This window comes from Pseudochaenichthys georgianus, chromosome 18 (genome assembly GCF_902827115.2).
Source record: "Pseudochaenichthys georgianus chromosome 18, fPseGeo1.2, whole genome shotgun sequence".
In the NCBI taxonomy this organism is placed as follows: domain Eukaryota; kingdom Metazoa; phylum Chordata; class Actinopteri; order Perciformes; family Channichthyidae; genus Pseudochaenichthys; species Pseudochaenichthys georgianus.
In genome coordinates, this window is record NC_047520.1 from 23,074,671 (window position 1) to 23,100,784 (window position 26,114).

At 43.0% G+C, this 26,114-nt stretch overlaps 1 protein-coding gene across 1 annotated transcript; it reads left to right on the forward strand.

Annotated features, from left to right (window-relative positions):
- Nucleotides 1-2,385: 2,385 nt before the first annotated feature.
- On the forward strand, nucleotides 2,386-25,689 carry LOC139435703 (uncharacterized). Its single transcript, XM_071206519.1, has 4 exons — nucleotides 2,386-2,764; nucleotides 2,888-3,688; nucleotides 24,093-24,145; nucleotides 25,615-25,689. Exons 1-4 carry the CDS (start codon nucleotides 2,386-2,388, stop codon nucleotides 25,687-25,689), a joined length of 1,308 nt encoding a protein of 435 aa, XP_071062620.1.
- The last annotated feature ends 425 nt before the right edge of the window (nucleotides 25,690-26,114 follow it).

Consider the following 26,114-nt stretch of genomic DNA (forward strand, 5'->3'; position numbering starts at 1 on the left):
AATCCTTGTTGAAGAAAATGTATTTTTTAACCCGTTATCGGAATGAGAATATCTTTAATGTCATCAAAGTTGGTATAACAACATGCTGATTAATTCAGTTGTAAACTGTAGTATGTGCGTTGTGCGTATGTGTTTGGCTGCTGCCTGAATAATCTTGATATAAGATTCTCCTATAAATAAAATCATTCCTGATCCTAAATATCTTGGTTTCTTCTTTGCTCAGGTCACATTGTTCTGTTGTCTTACATAATACACTTTAGTAAAAACATCTTAATTATATATTTATTTTCTCTTGTATTTATTTGCATTTGATTTTGAGGTAATCTAAAGTTACGGAAAGTAATCCGTTTTTTTCCTTTTATCTGCGAGTTTGAGGGAATACTGTGAACTGAAATAATATTAGTATTCCTTCAGCTAATAGATGCATCACATCCTTCTTCATCTATGTCCTGGCGCCTTACCCTGCGGGGCTCATCCTACATTTCAGATTAGTTTGCTTTTTTTCACCAACAATGCTGTCTTACCTTGATGCTTGATATATGTGAGAAATGAGCAAACCATAACACATTCTCTAAAACACACTTTTCTAATCATAATTATTCATTTCACTTGGAAGCCTCTCACTCCCACAGTGCAGTCAGAAAGTGTGCCGGCTGCCTGTCTCAATGTTCCTATAGCAGGGGGCTCTAATCCAATCATCTCTCTCACTGAGCATATCTCTTCTGTACGTGTGTGTGTGTGTGTGTGTGTGTGTGTGTGTGTGTGTGTGTGTGTGTGTGTGTGTGTGTGTGTGTGTGTGTGTGTGTGTGTGTGTGTGTGTGTGTGTGTGTGTGGGTGTGTGGGTGTGGGTTGTGGGCGCAAAACTCCATACTTCCTACCTGTGTGAGTCCTGCTGCTTCACCTGTCTCTAGCTCTTCTCCCTGCTGTTTGTCCTCTGGTCAGAGTGTGTATTCAGAGGGTTGTGTGTAGGGTTGTCATCGTGTCTGACCTCACATTTGTGTTGACAGCTTTTCAAATAACGGATAACTCTGATCTTTGGCCCTGAGTTTGGACCCCCGCCCAGAGAGACGGATTGTTTTCCTGCTGTCTCTCTGTCTGTCCCTCTGTCTCTGTTTGTCTCTGCTGTCACTCTGTCTGTCTCTGCTGTCCCTCTGTCTGTCTCTGGGGTCCCTCTGTCTGTCTGTCCCTCTGTCTGTCTCTGCTGTCCCTCTGTCTGTCTGTCCCTCTGTCTGTCTCTGCTGTCCCTCTGTCTGTCTCTGGGGTCCCTCTGTCTGTCTGTCCCTCTGTCTGTCTGTCCCTCTGTCTGTCTCTGCTATCCCTCTGTCTGTCTGTCCCTCTGTCTGTCTCTGCTGTCCCTCTGTCTGTCTCTGGGGTCCCTCTGTCCGTCTGTCCCTCTGTCTGTCTGTCCCTCTGTCTGTCTCTGCTGTCCCTCTGTCTGTCTCTGCTGTCCCTCTGTCTGTCTGTCCCTATGTCTGTCTGTCCCTCTGTCTGTCTCTGCTGTCCCTCTGTCTGTCTGTCCCTCTGTCTGTCTGTCCCTATGTCTGTCTGTCCCTCTGTCTGTCTCTGCTGTCCCTCTGTCCGTCTGTCCCTCTGTCTGTCTCTGGGGTCCCTCTGTCTGTCTGTCCCTCTGTCTGTCTCTGCTGTCCCTCTGTCTGTCTGTCCCTCTGTCTGTCTCTGGGGACCCTCTGTCCGTCTGTCCCTCCGTCTGTCTGTCCCTCTGTCTGTCTCTGCTGTCCCTCTGTCTGTCTGTCCCTCTGTCTGTCTGTCCCTCTGTCTGTCTGTCCCTCCGTCTGTCTGTCCCTCTGTCTGTCTGTCCCTCTGTCTGTCTCTGGGGTCCCTCTGTCTGTCTCTGGGGTCCCTCTGTCTGTCTGTCCCTCTGTCTCTGCTGTTTATGATAAGGTCAGATCAGATTTACTTAATTGATCCCAATTTGGGATTTTCTTAAATTATTAAATGTATGAGTTCTCAGCATAAACTAAATTATTTCAGGTTTAAGGAAAATAAAGAGTTTACTATTTGAATCAAAAAGGTGGTGTTAATTGTTGCCATACTCAAGAGACTGTGAGTGGCAGGAGCTTGGAGGAGAAAATGTGTCTTGAGGGGGGGGGCAAATCAGTTCTGTGGCGTGCACCACTCACTGGCCAAGGAGACAAGTATTTCATTATGTTTCCGATCCACCAGCCTTCAGCTGAGACCCAGACTGAGAGCTGCTGTAGAACAGCAGCTGGCTGTAGACGATGCATTACAGCTGAGAGAATGGAGGAGTCACTGCAGAGGATTCTGGTTGTGGTTGTGTACTTTACTGGATCACCCTTTTCTTTTAAGGCTAATTCTCACTTGGATTTCTTTTTTTAGATAAACCTTCTAGCTTAAAGGGGACCTATTATGCCGGAGACGATAGGTTGGGACGTGTCTCGTGTGCCAGAGACGATAGGTTGGGACGTGTCTCGTGTGCCGGAGACGATAGGTTGGGACGTGTCTCGTGTGCCAGAGACGATAGGTTGGGACGTGTCTCGTGTGCCGGAGACGATAGGTTGGGACGTGTCTCGTGTGCCGGAGACGATAGGTTGGGACGTGTCTCGTGTGCCAGAGACGATAGGTTGGGACGCGTCTCGTGTGCCAGAGACGATAGGTTGGGACGTGTCTCGTGTGCCAGAGACGATAGGTTGGGACGTGGTACGTGTGCCGGAGACGATAGGTTGGGACGTGTCTCGTGTGCCAGAGACGATAGGTTGGGACGCGTCTCGTGTGCCGGAGACGATAGGTTGGGACGCGTCTCGTGTGCCGGAGACGATAGGTTGGGACGCGTCTCGTGTGCCGGAGACGATAGGTTGGGACGCGTCTCGTGTGCCGGAGACGATAGGTTGGGACGTGTCTCGTGTGCCAGAGACGATAGGTTGGGACGTGTCTCGTGTGCCAGAGACGATAGGTTGGGACGTGGTACGTGTGCCAGAGACGATAGGTTGGGACGTGTCTCGTGTGCCAGAGACGATAGGTTGGGATGTGGTACGTGTGCCAGAGACGATAGGTTGGGACGCGTCTCGTGTGCCGGAGACGATAGGTTGGGACGTGTCTCGTGTGCCAGAGACGATAGGTTGGGACGCGTCTCGTGTGCCGGAGACGATAGGTTGGGACGCGTCTCGTGTGCCGGAGACGATAGGTTGGGACGTGTCTCGTGTGCCAGAGACGATAGGTTGGGACGTGTCTCGTGTGCCAGAGACGATAGGTTGGGACGTGTCTCGTGTGCCAGAGACGATAGGTTGGGACGTGGTACGTGTCCCGGAGACGATAGGTTGGGACGTGTCTCGTGTGCCAGAGACGATAGGTTGGGACGTGGTACGTGTGCCAGAGACGATAGGTTGGGACGTGTCACGTGTCCCGGAGACGATAGGTTGGGACGTGTCACGTGTGCCAGAGACGATAGGTTGGGACATGTCTCGTGTGCCGGAGACGATAGGTTGGGACGTGTCACGTGTCCCAGAGACGATAGGTTGGGACGTGTCTCGTGTGCCGGAGACGATAGGTTGGGACGTGTCTCGTGTGCCAGAGACGATAGGTTGGGACGTGTCTCGTGTGCCGGAGACGATAGGTTGGGACGTGTCACGTGTCCCAGAGACGATAGGTTGGGACGTGTCTCGTGTCCCGGAGACGATAGGTTGGGACGTGTCTCGTGTGCCGGAGACGATAGGTTGGGACGTGTCTCGTGTGCCGGAGACGATAGGTTGGGACGTGTCACGTGTCCCAGAGACGATAGGTTGGGACGTGTCTCGTGTGCCGGAGACGATAGGTTGGGACGTGTCTCGTGTGCCGGAGACGATAGGTTGGGACGTGTCTCGTGTGCCGGAGACGATAGGTTGGGACGCGTCTCGTGTGCCCAGAGACGATAGGTTGGGACGCGTCTCGTGTGCCGGAGACGATAGGTTGGGACGTGTCACGTGTCCCAGAGACGATAGGTTGGGACGTGTCACGTGTGCCAGAGACGATAGGTTGGGACGTGTCACGTGTGCCGGAGACGATAGGTTGGGACGCGTCTGGTGTGCCAGAGACGATAGGTTGGGACGTGTCTCGTGTGCCAGAGACGATAGGTTGGGACGTGTCTCGTGTGCCGGAGACGATAGGTTGGGACGCGTCTCGTGTGCCCAGAGACGATAGGTTGGGACGTGTCACGTGTCCCAGAGACGATAGGTTGGGACGTGTCTCGTGTGCCGGAGACGATAGGTTGGGACGCGTCTCGTGTGCCCAGAGACGATAGGTTGGGACGTGTCACGTGTCCCAGAGACGATAGGTTGGGACGTGTCTCGTGTGCCGGAGACGATAGGTTGGGACGCGTCTCGTGTGCCCAGAGACGATAGGTTGGGACGTGTCACGTGTCCCAGAGACGATAGGTTGGGACGTGTCTCGTGTGCCGGAGACGATAGGTTGGGACGCGCCTCGTGTGCCGGAGACGATAGGTTGGGACGTGTCACGTGTCCCAGAGACGATAGGTTGGGACGTGTCTCGTGTGCCGGAGACGATAGGTTGGGACGTGTCACGTGTCCCAGAGACGATAGGTTGGGCTCTTGAGAATAAGGACTCTCTGCTGCAAGAAGCACATGGGGAACCAGTGTGACACTGAACCGACCCTCAAACCCTCAGAGGGAAGGCTGTGTCGGTATTGGTCAACAAGCCCAGACCGTGACTCCAACTGTAATCTCACCTCGTAGTGTTTGTGTCCTTACAAACCAAACCTTGAAAAGGGCAGGCAGAGAATGGTCATAAGGGGATTTGTAAAAGTTTGTAAGGAAATGTTCTGTCCAATAGCGTTGCCCCATCAACAAATGTCTTTAACTTTGTCCGTGGTGCTGAAGGTAGCGTACAGTGGGTTAACTGCAGAGGTGGCAAAAGTACACAGTAGAAATACTGATTCAACTTGTTACTTAAAGTGGACCTATTGTGCTATATTGGAAACATATATTGTAGGGCCATATTACTATACAAAACATGTCTGTGAAGTGTTTTGCTTCAAATACCAAACAGATCACCCGCTGTAGCCACGCCTCATACTGCTCATAGCCCTCTAAGGCTGCCCTGTTAGAGAAACGCGGATTTTGGGTCCTTAGCTTGAAAAAAAAAAGAGGAGGCGGAGCTAATACCTGATCAGAATTCTACCGGAGATAAAGTTAAATTCTGCTGTGATAAAACGCCATCCTGTTCTAAACCACATCAAGGATCATTTCTGAAACAGTATGGAGCTCAAATGCTTTTTCTCTTACAGGTTCATCACAAGGTGAGTTCCTTTCTTTATTTCCTGCTTTTCAAACACATGCGAGGCTTGCTAATGTAAACACAGACGAGATTACGTCCAAAACACGTCAGGCATTGTTTCTGATAGCAACTTGCTGTGGGTCCGCTGCCGATTTGACGTCATGTCGGCAGCAAATCTGTATGAAAAGAGAAAGGGTGTTATTCTCTGACGCTGCGTGCGTTCCCCGACACACCGGGGACACATGTTTATGTATAAAAGACATCAGAAAGTGCATTTTGCATGATAGGTCCCCTTTAAGTAAAAGTACAAAAGTACAGTCTCTGAAATGTACTCACAGTAAAAAGTAACTTTTAAACTGGCTGTTTTTGTGCAAAGCTAACCGAACCTTACATCATATTAATATAATTGAAAAGGAGCTTCATTTCAACTTGTATTACTGTCATTCTGAATGTATTCAGCGTGAACAACAACAACAACAACAACAATGATTATAGTGCATTCGCCACGAATACTTTGTTGCTCCCACAACTTCAAACATGTCCCTTAAGTAAGGCCATGGATGCGGGATGTCTTGCTGGTGGTCTGATGCATCGCCTCAATGTTATCTTCCTTTTCAGTCCTGCCGCTGACCGTACTAGGGTTACTCATGGACATTATGCCGTTAGACCGTTCTCCCTTAACGTCTCTGCAGCTGTGTCGTCATACGTTTTTTACGTTGCTTTCGTCTGTCGTGCATGATCTGCACACCATGGCTCGTCTTCTCTACGTGTTATTGTCACATCCATTTAGTCTTGATGTCGGGGAAGGCCCGCAATGAAGTCAATAAAAAGAATTGATAATGCACCTCACATGCATTCATTAAAACGAAAGTTACGAGCCTGTTTTGAAAATGAAAGAAGTAGAAAGTACAGATATTTGTGTTCAAATGTAGGGGGTAAAAGTAAAAAGTCGTCAGAGAAATATATACTTAAGTAAAGTACAGAGATACCTGAAAAATCAACTTAAGTACAGTAACGAAGTATTTCTACTTCGTTACTTCCCACCTCTGGTTAACTGAGATTACTAATCTGTTGTTAGAAAAAAGGCTAATGTAAACTAGAACAAAAGAAACAAGCTGAAAGAAACTAAAAAGCTTCTGCAGATCTGATCGGGACTGCACGTTTGGAACAATGGGGTTAACGATATGATAATCACTGTCAGATTAAGTCTGTCATTTTTTTCTTCCATCCCATTTGCAACATCAAACAAGGCCAGATATTAAGACAAGATACAAGGAAACGGGTATTTAACATAAGATTACAATCACTGAAGACCACTTAAGACCCTCTATCGCACATTAGACCTGGGATTAGCTCTGTATTAATGTGAGGATGGACTGGTGCACAAAGGAGAGCTTCAGTCTGACTTTATTACATCCTGGGACCCTGTATCTGATATGTGATCACTATAAGTGACACCTTTCACTCTTTTTACCCATTGTAAAAGAACATTCATTAGTTCAGCTTTTGTTCGATCTTTCTCGGCCCACAATGAAACTGTAATAAATGACTGGTTTGGAGTCATGGTTAGCACACAGAGCTAATGTAGAGCTCTTAAGTATGTTCCATATGGAAGAGGATCCAGGTTTGACTGGGCTATGCAGATGGAAATACTGATGGCGAGTTGCTGGTGAAGCGTTGCCACCGTGCCACAGGAAGCCATTAAAGCGTGAGTGCTGGCAGACAGGGCGACGAGTCAAGAAATGAAAAATACCATGATCCCCAATGGACTTGACTTGTTGAACACTTTCCATTGTATTACTTTGTTCAGATAATACCAAGGTACAGAGAGCTTTCATATACTGGATAACTAGATTAGTGTTGTTGAGGAGTTTCATGTTTCAGGGACAGTCCCTTCAGTCTCTGCTTCTAACATATGTAGAAACATGTTGCAAGTCACGGAGCAGCAGGACCATGAAACGGGTGATTGAGAGACAAATATCAAGCTTTACTGACACTCACTGTGACATCCGTCCGTATGCCTCCTGGACGATAGGCCCAGATCTGTGGTTTTGTCTTGGCTCAACACAAAAAAAACACGGGTCCCCAGCATAGGCATTTTTTTTTTGTCTTTATAGGCAATTTTCCTGCTCCGCTGTTGTTGCCTATTTCACCCTTGAATTATAACTTAATATGTCCACAGAAAGGACCTTGAACTAGAGAGAACAATCTAAATACATTGTTGCTGCCGAGATGCAAACACAGGCCAACATTAGGCAGCAGGGTTTCTTTACAGGGAAAAGAAAATGTCATTGTATCCTTTGAAGTGATAAAAACTGCTCCTACCATCATTGTCTTCTCTCCTATACAACATTACACAACTACACAAAGGAGACTTAACTACGACACTTTAATCATGTGTTCAAGCAACTGTGGCTCAAACTGCTATTCAGAGTTAAGTTCTTACAACTTAGCATAGTGTCAAAGTCTCTAGAGTATTCATCTGGACACCACCATCTGGCTGCTTGCAGTTTATATCCTTAGCCCCCAGCCACGCCTTCTGCTGAACCAGGAAGTAACCTCCTTCATTGACTAACTCAAAGAAAGAAAGTAATTAATACAATACAAACAAATACTTGTGTTAGCTGTGCTAAAACGTGTGAAAATAAACTGAATAATGTCACTTTTCAAGCAAATAAAATAAATAAAACTTCCCTTTCAAATAAATGGTTTGGTGTTAATTGTTGGTGTGGTTGACTGCAACTGAAATGAGGTAAACTGGTGGAGGAGAGGGTGCTGGGTAATTGTTTTACCATAAATGTCTGGAAGACATTTCATTGCAATCTTTTGAATAATTGCTTATACATTTACATCTCACCACTAGCTAAATCACAATGGCCTAACACTGTGATGTTTTATAATCTGTCTATTTCATTTACTTGCTGCAGTCTTTTTCTTTCTTCTCTCTGATCTTTTCCTGTCACATGAAGTGTGCATTCTGTTTGATTTGCACAGCTTTATTTGTAGTCCTGCAATCCTCCCATGGCTCAGGTGATGACTAGGAATGACATTGCCCTCGTCTGTCTACATTATTAGTGTGGACTAAAGGTTCCTCAGATGTGGGACGGCAGAAAGGCTACAGTCCCCCCTTTCTCCTTCCTCTTGTTCTCTTGACCATGGCAGCAGGAGTTCTGCATGTACAATTTAGTCTAGAGAAAATACTTGAATTTAGTTATTATTTTTAGGGTTATTTTTGAAACGTTTTGTTTTACTCTGCCACTCATTTGATTCCATGTATGTTCTAAATTGGTGGTTCATCATAGTCTTTAACGGGAAGTGGGCAAAGTAATATTATTAATGGATGAAATATTGTAAGACCTGGCAGCCTAATAGATATGCAGAGGGCATGAGGATTTAAATCAAATCAAATGTAAGGTTATTTCATGGAGCACATGCTTTAGGATTCTGTTTGTTTCCCACTGATAAGTAAGGGGTTAGGTGGGTTTGGTAATGGGCATGTGAAAGACAGCAAGCACACGGACAAACATTTTAGAAGACCATTCTATAGCAGCTTGATTGGGTGTTGGTTTATTCAGTGTGAGGATATTTTAAACTTACTGTGGAGATTTGACAGGTCAGCCCCGATGGGTCTTTCGGCATCGTGGTTTACAGAATCCTCACACTTGAATCAATGTCATGTTACCCTAAGGCCTACTCAATCCACTCGTGTCACAAGTCATTACATGTCAACATGAATCTGGTCAGTTGGTACAGGGTCAGAACTGACTCAGCAGAGCAGCGTGATGTAACATTTAAAAGACTAAACTAAATCACACAAATAGTGTTGCTAGAACTGCTTATCTCCAGAAAATACAATTCTAACCAATATGAAACCATGTTTTTTGTTTCAGTTACATCATCTTTAAACATTGTGCCTCCCTGTTGAAGGTCAAATGGTGCTGTGCCTCAAGTTGTTTCAATTTAAAAGTAAGACTTCCAGAAGCCTTTGCTTTTTATATCCGCAGGAGACATCTCCTCCCTGGAGGAATGTGTCCTTGTCTTGGTCTTGTCAAGAAGACAAAAAAACAACTCTAAAAATACAGGAAGTGTGACAGCATATCCTTCGTAGTGAAGATGGCTCTGAATCTTTGATATAGCACGGTGAATCTCCTGATCGGATAACAAATATAGTTCACTTCTTGTGAGGCCTGAAGCCTCAATAGCTAATGTTGGAGAACGTGGTTCCTACGTGCTGGGGACCCCACTATACACTTCTGTCATACACTTTGGGGGACTCAACATTCCAGGGTTCACAACAGGACTCTATGAGCTAGCAAAGAGACTATTAGTTGGTGTGTAATGCTGCGTTCACACCGGACGCGATGCCATGTTTGGGGGTGGCGCGATTACATGTAAAGTCAATATATTGAGGGTGTTGCATTTTTCTTTTCCTTTTCTTTTCCTTATAGATGTGATGTTTTGGTTCTTTCCGTTAACCGTCAAGTGGGAAACAAGTATGTTTTGTTGTGTTTCTCTTAGTGTCCTAAGATACTGTTATGTTTGGCTGTGAAAACAAATCATTTTGAAGGGCAGACCATCTATTTGTATTTATTTAGTTTTTTTAGAAAGGGGCAGGTCACATAAGATTGTATTCTTCTCCCTGCTCCTTTTCGCTCAATGGTGTTTTGGTAGAGTCATATTTTCTTGTACCATGAGCGGGACAAATAAAAATGAAATGAAATGAAAATGCAGAGACACCAATTCCGCGGCGCGATTGAGGGGATTGAAGGGGGCCGCGATGAACGCTCAAGTTCAATTTTTTCAACTCGAGCGTCATATTCGCGTGATGCAATCTCGCGGTAGCCAATCAGCGGTGAGGATCTCAGCCTGCCGTCACTGACGTTCAACCAGAAAACATCAGCCATTAGCTGTTAGCCCTCAGAGCTCACAGCTCCTCATATCTGTTCAGAAACTGGACAAAAGTTAAACAAGTACAAACCACAGACTGCCTGTGTCATGGCGAATACAGTCGCTGGTTTATTTATGTCTGTAGGCCGTTGTTATGAGTGTGGAATGAGCATATACAACGTTAGCTTAGCCTGGTCGACCCAATCTCCATTCAGAAAACAAGCATTCTAAAAGGTTTTTCGCCTGCCGTCTGTCTGCAGACTTGTCAAAGCATTAATTCATGGTTTTTACTAACCGGTATCAGTATGTTGTTACGTCGGCATCATTTAGAGACGTGTATTACAATTTAATCACGGTCAAATATGTTCATGTTGTTGTAGCCCCCGAGCCAGCGCGTCTTGTTTGAATGATGCGAGTAAACACAGCTAGCAGCCGCGGTGAAACTCGAGCGACTAGAGCGATGCGATAGGAGCGTTTAGAGCGAAGCGAATATTCGCATCGCGTCCGGTGTGAACGCAGCATAAGTCAATGTTATTCAAAGGGTATAACGCATATTGTAAGGGGAACAAAATAGAAAAATGGGAAAAGTGTGAAAAAGATTGACCTCCCTAGGACCAAATAACAAACTATAGCTAAAGTAGTGATTAGTGGGTTCTGGCAATCTCCCACATTCAGTGAAGTCCCCAACATTGGACATCAACCAGTGGCAACATGGTAAAGCTACAACTTCAGCTCACAGTCTGCATCGAAGAACAAACATGATGTAGGACCCCGAAGAAGGGCAGGACGTTCAAAGGCACTACCCCCCCCCCCCCAGCTTGACTAAAGAACTTAGTTTTGCACCTCTTTTCCACACAGTCTCTCTCAATAGTGTGTGAGCTCTCTGCAGCGAGGGTCCATCTGTCATGTCAGAGAAGCAAAAGCTGAGAGAAACAAAGGCAGCAAAGGATCCTTGTGACCTCTGACCTCTGTGTCGATGCTGTCCTCTCTCAGAGCTGGGGTGTGTATTTATGAGTCTCTTGATGAGATACAGAGGGGAAGTGTGTTCTAGAGAATGTTGTGTGAGAAATCTACAACTCCTTTTGTCTGCATGTTATGTGGTTGGGTTATATTGTGATACGTAAACGGCTTCCTCAGTAACCATAGTGACATACAGTAACATGCATTGTTCTTGGTATTCACACATTCTAAATGAGCTGTTTGGCTCGACTGCAGAGAGAAGTGTTCCGCCATTTAGTGGCCTCGTTTCCTCTGAAGCTAGCCTTCCCCAAACAAGGTTCATCAGAATCAATCAGAACGCGTTGTGTATCGTTGGGGAAGTAGATTTTGTTACAAATGCTAAGAATTCAAATTAATAATATATATATACACATATATAAAGTATATATAAAACATTGAGAAGTAAAAGTAAGAATGTGCATTAAAGTAAATAACATTACTTAAATAGATGACATACATCTCCAACACACCCTGCCTGAAACGCTTCCATTGGACTCTTTGCTTACTTCAAGAACACAGTGACATCACTATGTTACACTCTCGCTACTATTGTAGTAGTAGTATACTCCAATATATTGTACGTGAGATGTCACAGTAGAGACACTAAATACTGATATACACCTGAACATCAGCAGGAGAGGACTCTTTAAAGTAGAGACACTACATACTGATATACACCTGAACATCAGCAGGAGAGGACTCTTTAAAGTAGAGACACTAAATACTGATATACACCTGAACATCAGCAGGAGAGGACTCTTTAAAGTAGAGACACTACATACTGATATACACCTGAACATCAGCAGGACAGGACTCTTTAAAGTAGAGACACTACATACTGATATACACCTGAACATCAGCAGGAGAGGACTCTTTAAAGTAGAGACACTACTTACTGATATACACCTGAACATCAGCAGGAGAGGACTCTTTAAAGTAGAGACACTAAATACTGATATACACCTGAACATCAGCAGGAGAGGACTCTTTAAAGTAGAGACACTACACACTGATATACACCTGAACATCAGCAGGAGAGGACTCTTTAAAGTAGAGACACTAAATACTGATATACACCTGAACATCAGCAGGAGAGGACTCTTTAAAGTAGAGACACTAAATACTGATATACACCTGAACATCAGCAGGAGAGGACTCTTTAAAGTAGAGACACTACATACTGATATACACCTGAACATCAGCAGGACAGGACTCTTTAAAGTAGAGACACTACATACTGATATACACCTGAACATCAGCAGGAGAGGACTCTTTAAAGTAGAGACACTACTTACTGATATACACCTGAACATCAGCAGGAGAGGACTCTTTAAAGTAGAGACACTAAATACTGATATACACCTGAACATCAGCAGGAGAGGACTCTTTAAAGTAGAGACACTAAATACTGATATACACCTGAACATCAGCAGGAGAGGACTCTTTAAAGTAGAGACACTACATACTGATATACACCTGAACATCAGCAGGAGAGGATTCTTTAAAGTAGAGACACTAAATACTGATATATACCGGAACATCAGCAGGAGAGGACTCTTTAAAGTAGAGACACTACATACTGATATACACCTGAACATCAGCAGGAGAGGACTCTTTAAAGTAGAGACACTACAAACTGATATACACCTGAACATCAGCAGGAGAGGACTCTTTAAAGTAGAGACACTACATACTGATATACACCTGAACATCAGCAGGAGAGGACTCTTTAAAGTAGAGACACTACATACTGATATACACCTGAACATCAGCAGGAGAGGACTCTTTAAAGTAGAGACACTATACTGATATACACCTGAACATCAGCAGGAGAGGACTCTTTAAAGTATATACACTACATACTGATATACACCTGAACATCAGCAGGAGAGGACTCTTTAAAGTAGAGACACTACATACTGATATACACCTGAACATCAGCAGGAGAGGACTCTTTAAAGTAGAGACACTATACTGATATACACCTGAACATCAGCAGGAGAGGACTCTTTAAAGTAGAGACACTACATACTGATATACACCTGAACATCAGCAGGAGAGGACTCTTTAAAGTAGACACTAAATACTGATATACACCTGAACATCAGCAGGAGAGGACTCTTTAAAGTAGAGACACTACATACTGATATACACCTGAACATCAGCAGCAGAGGACTCTTTAAAGTAGAGACACTACTTAATGATATACATACACCTGAATATCAGCAGGAGAGGACTCTTTAAAGTTGTTTTTTTAAGTAATGGGGACATACACAGAAAGATGGGATGAAAGATGAAAGAAGCAGTCAAATGTAACTTTTAAAAGAGATATTAATGGCTAATTATTTCCTTTCTTGAAGGGTTATAGCACCTTGTTGGCGCTGGGCAGCATTTCCCTCAGAACAGGCTTGTCTGTATGAATGATGTATTCTGATTGTTCTATTACGTAGGAACCTTCTTTAATCCTGTACCTTTGGCAAAACCAAAAGACTTATGGAGAGAAAATAATGACTTAGATACAAACTAAATGAAAACTGTTCTCATTCACAAGGCACATTGAATTTCAATCTGAACCAAAATACCGTTTCATGGCTAGAATATATATTTTTTAAACATTTATTTAATTGACTTTGTTTTACAATTCTATAGATATCAAATAATGGTTTTTTTAAATGGTTTATTAAGCTTGACATTAACAAAAATGGTTGGAGCAAAAATATCAAATGAAAAATATAATTATGAAAACTATTGCCAAATAGAAAAACAGAACACAAAATAAAAAAAGAATAAAATAGAATGTGTTCCTCTGCCTTGTTGAAATGTCCCCTATAGCAATAGGAGGAAATACTGTACATCTTACAACAAAGGGAAAGTGTCTGGCCAGTTTCTCCATCAGCACTAACATGTAAAAGTCCATGTCGCTGCGACCGTGATTCAAACTGAAGAGCTGTTATGGAACATCTTCCACTGGTGACAGACAGCTGGTATTTAGTGACATTCTATTCTGGCTTTCAAGGAGAGGAGATGTTTGATATTTTTGAAGAGCTGTTTTTGCTAAATTCATCTGCAGTAGTCATTTATCTCCACTAACAAAGGAGCTTTGACTCTGATATCTACTTTTTAATAGAGCGATATCAAGTTAGTATTTCCTTAGCCATTTTTCTTTTTATAATTTGAGTCATAATAATAATAATAATAATAAGGATGCCAGTGATGTGATCATTTCTACCAATTACAGTCTAATGTGATACAAAGCTCCTGGTCCCACAGTATAATCAAATCCATAACTCAATTAGACAGCTATCATGTCCAGTCCTTCACTGTCTCACTGAATAATCATATCCTGCAAAGTCATTATTTCCTTTGAAGATGTGGAGCTCTGCGGGCGTATCCCATACACCACAGCAGCTCACGGCTCTCTCTCTCACACCCTCACTCTTTAAACTAGTTGAATTCACTCAAAGCAGATTATTATGTTCACAGATGCTGTTAAAGTCGCCACCTAAAAAGCACAGACACTTCTTTTATACACTTTATCTCATTGCTATGTCACTTTACTCTAGACTGCCACCTGGAGGTGTTCTTTTTGACTTAAGCTGCTATACTGGGAAGTATGGTTATATGGTGAAGCATACATAATATATATATATATATATATATACAGTATGCACACAACTATTAATGGCTGAATGGATTATATTTGGCATTATAAAACATAATCAGTGGATACAAAACTTGTGCGGTAATGGCAATTTACTTGTTATTTCGAACATCATCATCATTGCCGTCATCATCATCATCATCATCATCATCATCATCATCATCATCATCATCATCATCATCATCATCATCATCATCACAATGAGTCAGCGTTCAAGGCGATACCAAAAGCCCTTTGAATATGAACCCTCCTCTCTTCTCTTGAGCTGGAGCACTTTTGGTTCTGCCACTGTATATTTTTCACACAGTGGGCTGTATTTAAAAATATGATACGATACCATACGATGCCTTATTGTCAGATCAAGTCTGAATTTATTCTTGCGTCCCAGCAGCTCCATTTGCAACATCTACAAAGACAGATATTAAGACAGGATACAAGGAAACAGACATTCAACATAACATCAAGATCAGTGAGAGAAACATGCTCAAGACCCTCTGTCGTACATTAGATCTGAGATTTGATGCTGAATCTAATTTGAGGATTGTTTGCTGACAGCGTAAAGGAACAATTGGCACACACACACACACACACACACACACACACACACACACACACACACACACACACTCTCTCTCTCTCTCTCTCTCTCTCTCTTTCTCTCTCTGTGTGTGTCCCCTTCTGTACAAAAATCTCTATTACTTTTTTGTAAAAGTCCTCCTTATCTTCTTGTAGTTTCAAAAGTCGAATCATAGATTTATGATCGATAGATTTATGATTCGAAAATGATAAAAGTAGGGTAGACATGTGGATATTATCCGGCTGAACAAAACGTGCATTTATCTAACAGGTACGTTTCCCACAAATCTTATTTCCAGCTATTTTCTAAAATCTGAAATATTTTTTGTGGAGGGAACCCATATGCAGCTTACTTCCGGGTTTTAGGACGCGTCACTGGCCGTTTCTCAATCGCGAGGATGCTTGCTTGGTAGCACATGTCTTCCGAGTCACTTCCTTCAGAAGCTAGGCAAGAATCCTTCCTGGCATTCGGAAAACGAAGAGTGGAACACGCTAGCAAGTGTGGAGGTGTGCGTCATATGAGAGGCCCCGCCTTACATTTTCCGCCTATAATCATCAAGTGCTTTTCAAAATGCTTTTAAAACATTAAGAAATAGTGCCGTGGAAAACACATAATTAAAATAATAAACACCAAACAAGCTAATATAGAATAACACAGGTATAAAATACATGAATAAAAGAGTGCAGTGTGAGATATGAATAGTTCGATTAAAAGCAAAAAGAAACGTCTTCAGCCTGGATTTTAAAGAACCTGCGGCATTCTGGGAGTTTGTTCCAGATGTTTGGAGCATAATAACTGAACTTCTCCGTGTTTAGTTCTGACTCTGGGGACAGAAAGCAGAGCAGAAGACCTGAGAGATCTGGATGCTTCATCATTTAGCAGGAGACCAGAAATGTACTAAACCATTCAAAGCTTTATAAACCAGCAGCAGTATTTTGACACACAGGAAGCCAGTGTAACGACTTCAGAACAGGACTGATCCACTTTCTGAGTGTCAGTGAGGACTCGAGCAGCGGCGTTCTGAATCAGCTGCAGCTTCCTAATAGATCTTTTAGTGAGACCTGTGAAGACACCATTACAGTAGTCCAGTGGACACGTTTCTCCAAATCCTGCTGTGACATTCGTCCTTTAATCCTCCATATATTCTGAAGGTGACAGTGGGCAATGGCCGTCAGTTGGTACGTCTGAAGGAACACATCTGGTTCCACATAATGAGTCGTATGTAATAAATAAAAGAGTAAATATAGTTTCTTTGTGATTGTAGATGCCCCACAGAGGATCAGTCAACCTCATTGATTGAAGTGGTGAAAATCATCATTTTCTGAAGCTAACTATTTCTTCTCTCTCTTCTCTTGCAGGTAAGTGGATCATACAGACTGAGGCCTCGCTGTAGGTAACTCTCACTGAGATGCTCATGTGTCTTCAGTCCTTTCCTTTGATGCACATGTTCAGTCACTGACAGGAGAATCAGACGGTTAGCAGCACATTGTTGCTGCTTCGGGTCTTCACAAAGAGTCACCCTTCATATTGACTCATGCTGACGGAGGGAGGATGTGAGGGGTGTGGAGACGGAAGCATCCGGTCTGATCTGATTATTGGTGACATACAAACCATCCATACAGATCAGTCTGATGGTTTATTGTACTGGTTTGTACTGGTTGCAGTGGTGAAAAGCATCTCAGCCGATGAACACAACAGCGGGGTAAGAAAGTGAGCAAGCTTTGAGAATACTCCTCGTTCACAATGGGCCTCTTGTAACACCATGTGGGAGGAATAGTAGACTCTAATAGAGTGGTGGACGGTGTGTCCTTTACACAAGTAAAGACATTGTCATTGTCTTCTATAAGTTTGTCTTGATGCCACCTGATTGCTCAGTGTGCCGCTGCTGGGTCTCTATGAGCTGATGTGTATTCTGTGTGAGCCACACACAGTCTAGTATTCGACATACTTATCTCATCTTATTCTCTTTCTTCCGCCACAAATGTTGTCACGCTACTCGTCCGGCAGCGTTGACACGAAACACACAAAACACATCAAAACGTGCGGGATGACCGGGACCGGGTTGCTAGGTCTTTTATAAGAGATTCACTTAGTCGTTTTAACACAAATCTCAGAAAACTGCGATCATTTGCCCCGTAGGAATGAACGGGAAATCCATTTGAACAGAGCTCAAAAACACCCCACTTTGACCCCATACAGATTCCACGTACTTTAACGTAGAACAAAAGTTACAAGTTTAAACGGTTCTCGAGACTATGGACTTTATTAGACTAATTGGATATTCTTGGATAGCTAGTACAGTTCTCACGTGGTTACAGCTTACGTCTTGTAAACATTTCACACTGTTTCACATTTTACAAAGGGTGTGTATGGGAGAGTTAAGACTTAGAGTGGGTGACATCACGGCTAGAGGGGGGAGGAGCTGGAACATCTGAGGAGGGTTTTTTCCAACTATTGCTCGGCTGGCCACAATGTTCAGTCTTCATACATAATTAGGTGATCATAATGTAGGGAAGTTTGTCACGGCCTAATAAAGTCCGCACCGATATGCTCATTTAATCAAATGGACTTACACGTATAGCAAACACGAGAGTCATCAGGTGGTCATCTGGTATCCTGAATACTCTGGCAGGATATTTAGCTGATTGGACTTACAGTTTTTTACTTAGAAGCAATAATGCAGCACAATATTGTCAATACATTCTCTAACAGGCTGTCTCTCGGTCACTGGCAGGGCGTTGCCGTGGAAACGCTTTGATCTTTGGACACGCCTGTCGGTCGTTAACTAAATCCAGTGGTAATCTAAAGAGGTTCAGAAACGATGCAGGAATGTGGTGCAAGAATCCAAAAATGTAAAATATAAACAGTTCAAATAATCAGCTAAAAGTGAGCTAAACTGAATGGATAGTCTTTGTTGTACCTTAACAATACAACTAATGCTATCAATACCTACTCAGCGGGGGTAATGTTAGCATCGGGAAGCGCACCTACGTTTCAGTCACGCAGTCAAACATGTTCGGAATGTTCTAGTTTGATCTATCTATCTCATCTCTTCAATGAGGCCCAACCTTCCATGGGACCGTGGTAACAGGAAACCCCGAAAGGTCCTGTCTGTTTTCCTCAAGTACTTGTAGAACGTAATTCTGTCTAATGAAAATCGATTGTAACTGTGCTATCAGCCTTTTATTAAAATACAAATCAATGAAGCGTGAATACACACTCCCCTTGAGTAAAGCTGTTAGGCAGACACATTCATGTTTAATGAAGATGCCCTCAGAGAGCCACCATATGTTAGTATGTATGTGTTCTTTATTGACTGTTCATAATGAATACGATCATATCCAGCTGGGGGAACAACAACAGGATACTGAGTCTGAGCACTACACTGTAACTACAGCTTTACACATCCCTCATACACACCCACCAATACTGACATAACTGTGTGTTTACATTTCTTACCTAATGGTTTTGCTTGGAGCTGAGATTATTCCTCCATCGCCTAATTGATATGTCAGATACATCTCCTAGTAATGCCTAGTGTCACTTTGGAATATGTTGTGAAGGGACAGGAGGAAGGTATATTGTATGGGTTAGGGACAGTTATATATTATATAATAAACATGTCCGTGTACAACTTATACATGGACATCGGCATGTATTTGTTTTGAATGTAGATGACATGCAGTACAATTTATGATATATTGTGCCACGGAAATGTTTAAAGACCCGATTGAATTTAGATTTACTGGTGGCCTCTAGTAGCTGCTAAGGTCTTCAAATCAATCCGTCTTCGTATAATAAACCTGATAGGCCTTAGTCTCCAGACCTGCTGTAGATTGCTATTGCCAGACAAGAACATTCCTCTTGTTCATGCCCATTTCCAAAAAGATTAATGTCCAATCCCACTGTCTTCAAATTATTTACAATACCATGGCAACTAAGGTGTAATTGGGGTTGGATAAGCTCATGGTTTGGGCAAATACAATATAGTTAGGGTTGGCGTTGGCGCCGTAGGGAAATTCACGTGTCACACCAGCAACAGAAAGAGAAATAAACATAGTACACATACTAAGAATACAAGTACAATAACAAATGAAACAAATAAAATAAGAACAAATATGTATTAACATGTATTAATAGAAGTAGCGAAAATAATTGGAGTTAAACTATGATCCAGTTACAGATATGTAAGCAGGTATTTAGGCAGAAGGATATGTTAAATATATATACTTTTAAGGTGCAGGTACCAGAGCGGGCACAACTTGTATGTGTTGTATGTTCAGTGCAGGTTGACGGGTTACAGGGTTAACCCCTTGTTGTGCAGCCTGATGGCTCCAGGCACTCAGGACTGAGGAGGGAGGAGGCTGAGGCTGAACCTGGACTCAACTCCTCAGGGTTACCCAACAAGTCTGCTCAATGCAATGATAACACTCAATGCTTGCTTCCCGTCTGAATGCTCAGTTAAATAAGACAAAGGCTTCATCTGAAAGAAATCAAATGAACCACTTTAACCTGCTCCTATACAGACTCTTTATGGGGCTGATCGAAACAACTAAAAGCCAACATTTATACAAAATATACTTTAGACTTTCTAGCAAAACAAACATTGAAAAAGTAAAGCTACTGTATGGTTAGTGAGTGTTGATGGACTTTTTTCTCTTTGCCCCACTTACTGTATACACTCACACGACCTTAACGCTGCCATACAAGGGGCCACCTGCTCATGATCTAATCTGATGCTCTTTACACACACTCACACACACTCACACACACACACACACACACACACACACACACACACACACACACACACTCACACACACACACACACACACACACACACACACACACACACACACACACACACACACACACACACACACACACACACACACACACACACAGACTGGTGCTGCGCCTACTGCCTTCTGGAGCTATTTGTGGTTCACTCAAGGACACATATACAATATGCACGCTGGAGCAGCCACGGATCAGACCGCTGGTCTGAGAGCAGAGACCAGCAGACTCAGGGTCTGCTAAACTCCCGACCTCTGTGAAGTGCCTTCATAGCTTTGATCATTCATCTGTTTGCATCTAAAAACTAAGAAGCAGTATTTTATTCCTGAACAGTATTTCATTTTACTTTCTGTTTTTATCGTATCTTGGTCTATTTTACATGTTGTACACTATATAGTCTACTTCTCCTGGTCTATCTAGTCTATTTCTATTCTGTCTTTCTTGCACAGTTTTTATTGTTTTATTGTATCATGTCTTATATATATGTTGCATGGTTGAAGGAGACTTGAGTTTTGCATTGCCATGACTTCACTAAAGCTGCTGTGCATATATGATAACACCTCTGCACTTTGAATCTTCAGTGGACGACCTGAATGATCAGGGGTTCTTTTCTAAGTCTTGAAATACTTTTCACAGAGGACAGTACACACCTGTTTTTATAGGCTGAGTAGTATGGATCTGACATTTAAAGTCGCTGAAGTGGCCCTTTAATTGGAAGTACAGCTCATGTGTCTGCTTCCTATCCAATCAAAGGAGATTTCACAGCGCCTCTCTCACTGTGCTGCTGTCACCTGACTCCAGGTCAGTGCCAGCTGATGCCAGTCACACGCTGCTGCACACTCTCATTTATGGCACTCTGTCAGCTGTGTTATTTTTGACAGGGACAGTAAAATGTGTCTCCTGCGCTCCGTCCCTGTTCTGTGTGTGTGTGTCTTTAAAGAGTGCTTTGACACATTAGTGTGTCATGTGAGCGCTGCCAGGAATACTACTCCACAGTCACAATACAGTAGGTGTGAGTGCTGAAGGTCAGGGGAGGAGGAGGACATACTGAACACAATGTGAACATTGTCACAGTCGGTTTTATTGGACACAGATCAGCCATATTATATTTATTGGAAGCTTAATATATTATATCAACTCCTTCTACCAATGCTGTATGATCTTCCAATGACCTTACTCTATATTCACGCTAAGGAATCTATGCAATGCTAGCAAGCATCCTCAAGGGGGCGCCATTCACCAACTGAAATTGGATTAAGACGTTGAAGAGACTTGGATCATTCAATGGAAAAGATTTCCAAATCTCAACATGTATTTGATTTGAATAGCTGCCGTGTAGATGATGGCAGGAGGTCCCAGGCGCTATGACACACACTGACAGAACGACAGCGCACGTGACACACTGATGAACATGAAACGCAGGAATAAGTCAACGACGTACATATGAAATAGAAAAGGTTTGTGTTAGTGAGGATATGTGGTGAGAAATATAGAGATTTAGGAGTACATGTATTAGTACAATTAAAGCGAAAACCAAATGATAAATACAAGCCTTAACAAAGATACTTCATCATGTGACTTTCTGGGGAAGGGTAAAACACGAAGACGATGAACATGGAGAGCAGGAACACACATTTCAAAGAAAAAGACCAAATGACTTTCTCTGAGTGTACGCAGCCTGTTATCTCCAAAGGGCTTCAGCACTTTTCACAAGTGTCTATATTGTTAAAAACACTACAGAAACACCATGCGACACCAACGTATCAGTTTAAATAAAACAACGTTGCATGAAAACCTGAAATACATTGCATCACTTCATAAATCTTTAAACTGTGTGCGCCTTCAGATCCCCTCGGGGGAGTGAAGCTGATTGGCTGGTGAACCTGAGATCTCAGGGGACAGGACCTACCACATGGCTCTTTAGGAGTCTTCCCAATCAAACGTTGAAAGGAAATGTCCTGCCCCATCTTTCTGTGGTGTCCTCTCCAGATGTTAGCGTACCAGACGTTAGCCCTTTGGTAAGAAATGAGATGTTGATGAGATTTCCCCATCACATCAGGCTTTGTTTGCGGTGAATGACTGTGATGCAATCTTAAGGCCAGTAAAACAAAATAAACTGAAAATAAATGAATAAATACAATATAATAACAGCAACATTATTGCTGAATGGATATTTCTGATTAAAGCTCATAATAAGGTCGAGAGTGACTTTTACAATCTAAATGATTCTAACTTTAAGCCACTATCTGACTTTATTATAAATAATTATACTATCAGATATCCTAAAGACAACTCAACTGACAAAATACACCACTGTAGTGCAATTTATAACTTAACATTACAAAACAATAATATATTAATAACACAAAAGTCATATTATCTGAGGTGATTTATGGGCTGTGGAAAATATATTAGTGTAAAAAACCCGTTGATGATTATGGGATACACGGTGGCCATCTTGAATATGTGCTACAATGACAATCTTGAACACTCATTTGTGTTTTATTTGGCCTGTTGGCTGGAGGGCCACAAACTAAAATCACAACATTGATACACTATCGAGTATCGAGATATAGCCTGACACCATGTTTTCATTGAAATGCTGCTAAGCTGTGATTGGTTGCAAGTGTTTTTCTACCTCAGCCCCGCCCACTTCAAACCAATTACTAGACAAATAGCACACCACAATAAGCTTATATGATACAATAATAATAGCTTGGATTTATATAGCGCCTTTCATGAGACCCAAGGTCGCTTTACAATACAGTCTACTCTTAACATATCATTATGATGTAATGTATGCTAGACAGTATGAACATGTATATTCACACAGAACATGTTGCTTCCACGCCCTTTGGCTTTGTGAAAGTAGGCCAGCGTGGGCTCATTCTTAACCTGCTGCTGGTTTGGGGATGGAAGGTTAGGGACCAGGGACCGGATTAGGGATCACAGCGCAAGACATCTATTCAATGGATTCTTACATTCATAGGAACGAGTCCCAAATGAATACCACCATACCAGTGTGGTCTTATAGCAGTTACACAATAGTGCAGGAGTCGTATAAAAGCACATTTATGGAACCAATATTATATTAATAATATATGCGTGGCTACACGGCTGCCCATCCATGGTCAGTCGGAGTGTGTGTGTTCATGTTGAAGCTCTGCACTGATGGAGCGTCGGGGGGGGGGCCACGCCTCTCTTTGTCGTCTCCTCCGGCCCGTCCTCTCCATCGGTATTTTCCTCTACATCCTTCCCCTTTGCCCCTGTTGCCCTGACAACAGACAGACACCTAGGCGAGCGTTTCCTTGGAGACGGAACAGATGAGGGTCCCCCCCCACCCTCTAACAGTACGCCTGGCAGCTCCACATATGAAGGGGAATGTGATGATAATACAAACCCGAGGCTTCCCCCCTCAGCAGACGTCAGGTCTGAGAGGTGTATTGCCCAGCTGAGAGCTCTGGGATAATCCAGTATTGTAGTTTGACCCAATCGTCTCGAGAGTGTAACATTACCAGTGTGACTGACTGGGACCAGTTGAAAGGGACAACATGACTGGAGATCAAGACATCAACGAGAATGATTTGATGTCTTAATTAAAGCCAATGTTGATCTGAGCTGTTCCGGCCGGCTCTCGCTCTATCACCGTCACCTTGGAAGAGAATGATCTCCTTTGAAAGCCAGTGGCTCTAACCAGGCTCTGTGTACATGCAGCACTGAATGGAGGGCTCTGCTGTACTTACAGTACACAGTATACCCCTGACGGGTCATTATTAGACAAGATGGCTTTGGAAAGGGTGGCGGTGCCTTCAGGGAATTCCTTCTTTTTTGTTCATTCCCACGTGTTCTGCCTTCTTCACTCGTTATTTCCGATCTCCTCTTCCTCTCTCCTTTCCCTGTTTCCTTCTTTGTCCTATTCTCACTCAGTTCCCTCCTCCTCCTCCTCCTCCTCCTCCTCCTCCTCTAACAACATCAGGCCTGTTAGATCACCAGCAGCTATTACTGTTCCATCAAAAGCATCTCTATGGTTGCTATGGTTATTCCTATTCCATTACTATGGAAACGCTGTTTCGGAGGGCATGGAAGGAAGTGGCTCAGCAGGAGTCCAGGTGGAGACACAGTTCTGGTGAATATATGGCCAAACAGTCACACAGTATTATGCTGGACAATTTAGTATTGATAATGTAATAGTGAACAATTCTATACTTTTGTTACATTTTCTTTGTGTTCATGGGAAGAAATGGTTCATTCTGCTCAGCATTTAGAGAGCAGTTTATTGCCAGTGTTGTTGTTGATTAGGTAGTGGTAGTACAGATGATCACCAATAGGTGTCAGTATTGCTACATGAACAGTGCGTTTGCAGTGAGAGCGTGACATGAAGTCTTGCAAGAGTACGTGAGGAAATGAAAGTCTGTGTACGGAAATTGTAGTAGTTTGCGCCGATCGGCGAATGTGGACGTGAATGTGACTTTCTGCTTTGTCCAGAAAACATATAAATGAATGTGTAGCACCGGAGTGAGACTTTCCTTCTGCACACTTACTGTCATTGTGAATAGGTTTGTAAATTGTACCCCTGTCATTATGTTGTATGTGTCCTTTTGTTTTCTGTTGTATTTCTGTTACATGTGTAACCAATCAGTGCCGCAGGTCTCCCTTGTAAAAGAGGTCGTTGATCTCAATGGTATTTTTACCTGGATAAATAAAGGCTACACACACGCTACAAATACAGAAATATACATATAGTTATACATTTATGTTATTTTACACTGTTTAATAAAGCTACCACTATACTGTTGTCTGGAGAAGCAAGTATTCACTTGATTGGGTTTCCTGAGCAGTCTGGAACGATCTGGTACAGCTAACAGTAACATTGCAGGCTAGCTAGCTAGCTAGCTAGCAGCAGTGATGTTGCTTCTGGTGAGGGCTCAATAGCTTAGTGTGATTTGAGAACATGCTACCAGTAGAAATGCAGTTATTCACAGTGTACAATATGCAGTCTCTGGAAGAACCCAAATTAAGACATAACGTTGTTTTGTGTCTGTAAATGCAACCTTGCAACCTCACTGTGAAGACCAAACTCTAGGGGCCTTATTCCTAACCCTCTTACTTGAAGTGCTATTTATCAATCTAGATTGGTTTGGTGTGGGTTACCAAACTACATTTCACAAGGGAACTCATTTCTTTCTACCGAACCAAACCGTCGTCCTTGACTAGATGCAGCTTCAAAATGTGTGATGGGCAGGTCTTGTTCGGTAGAAAGAAAAAAGTTCCTACATAGATCTATTTTTTCCGGTGCTTTGAGCACAAAAACTTGAGTGTCAAATGGTGCCATGGTCTGCGAGAGAATCAAACGAATCTAGATTCAGTGTTTCCCACAGAATTTGATTCTATTTGTGGGGGCACCGAAAAATGAATTTTGGGGTGAACTGTCCTTTTGATCACACCTCAGTTGAACAATTGGAACCTCATCATCTCAGAACGACTCAGTGCTGACTCTGCAGGGTTCTTATTTGAGACCCTCTAACAGATTGGCTCTGATTCACAGATACAGATGTCCTTATCCTCTCCGTCTCCTTTGTGTTCTCTGAGGTGCATCGATAGATCTGACCCTGCGTCATCGCTCCCAGGTGCCAGGTTGGCAGAATGAGAGGCTGGTTCAGATGCTACATGGTCACGCTATGGATCCGCCTGTTAGCACAATCAATCCCTCATCATTGCTTTTTATAGCCGGCGTCCTGTCCGGGTCATCAGCAGCCGATAGCCTCATGACACCCTGCAGCTGGGTCATTGGTGTGACTGCTGTGATGGTGATATGCAGCACAGCAGTGTTACGTTTCATGAAGAGTTATCAAAGCATTGTGCTGTTTGGTCAAATGGGTAAATCAAAGGGAACACAGTAGTGTAAATAACACTTTGTTTATTTTCCATGGGTCTTTGAAAAACGTTCAC

What these genes read in the sequence shown, in the direction of transcription:
- LOC139435703 (XM_071206519.1), top strand. Translation starts at nt 2,386, where the DNA reads ATGCCGGAGACGATAGGTTGGGACGTGTCTCGTGTGCCAGAGACGATA. An exon ending in TCGTGTGCCGGAGACGATAG is followed by an intron (nt 2,765 to 2,887) that starts GTTGGGACGCGT and finishes CTCGTGTGCCAG; the next exon opens with AGACGATAGGTTGGGACGTG. An exon ending in TCGTGTGCCGGAGACGATAG is followed by an intron (nt 3,689 to 24,092) that starts GTTGGGACGTGT and finishes ATTCTCACTCAG; the next exon opens with TTCCCTCCTCCTCCTCCTCC.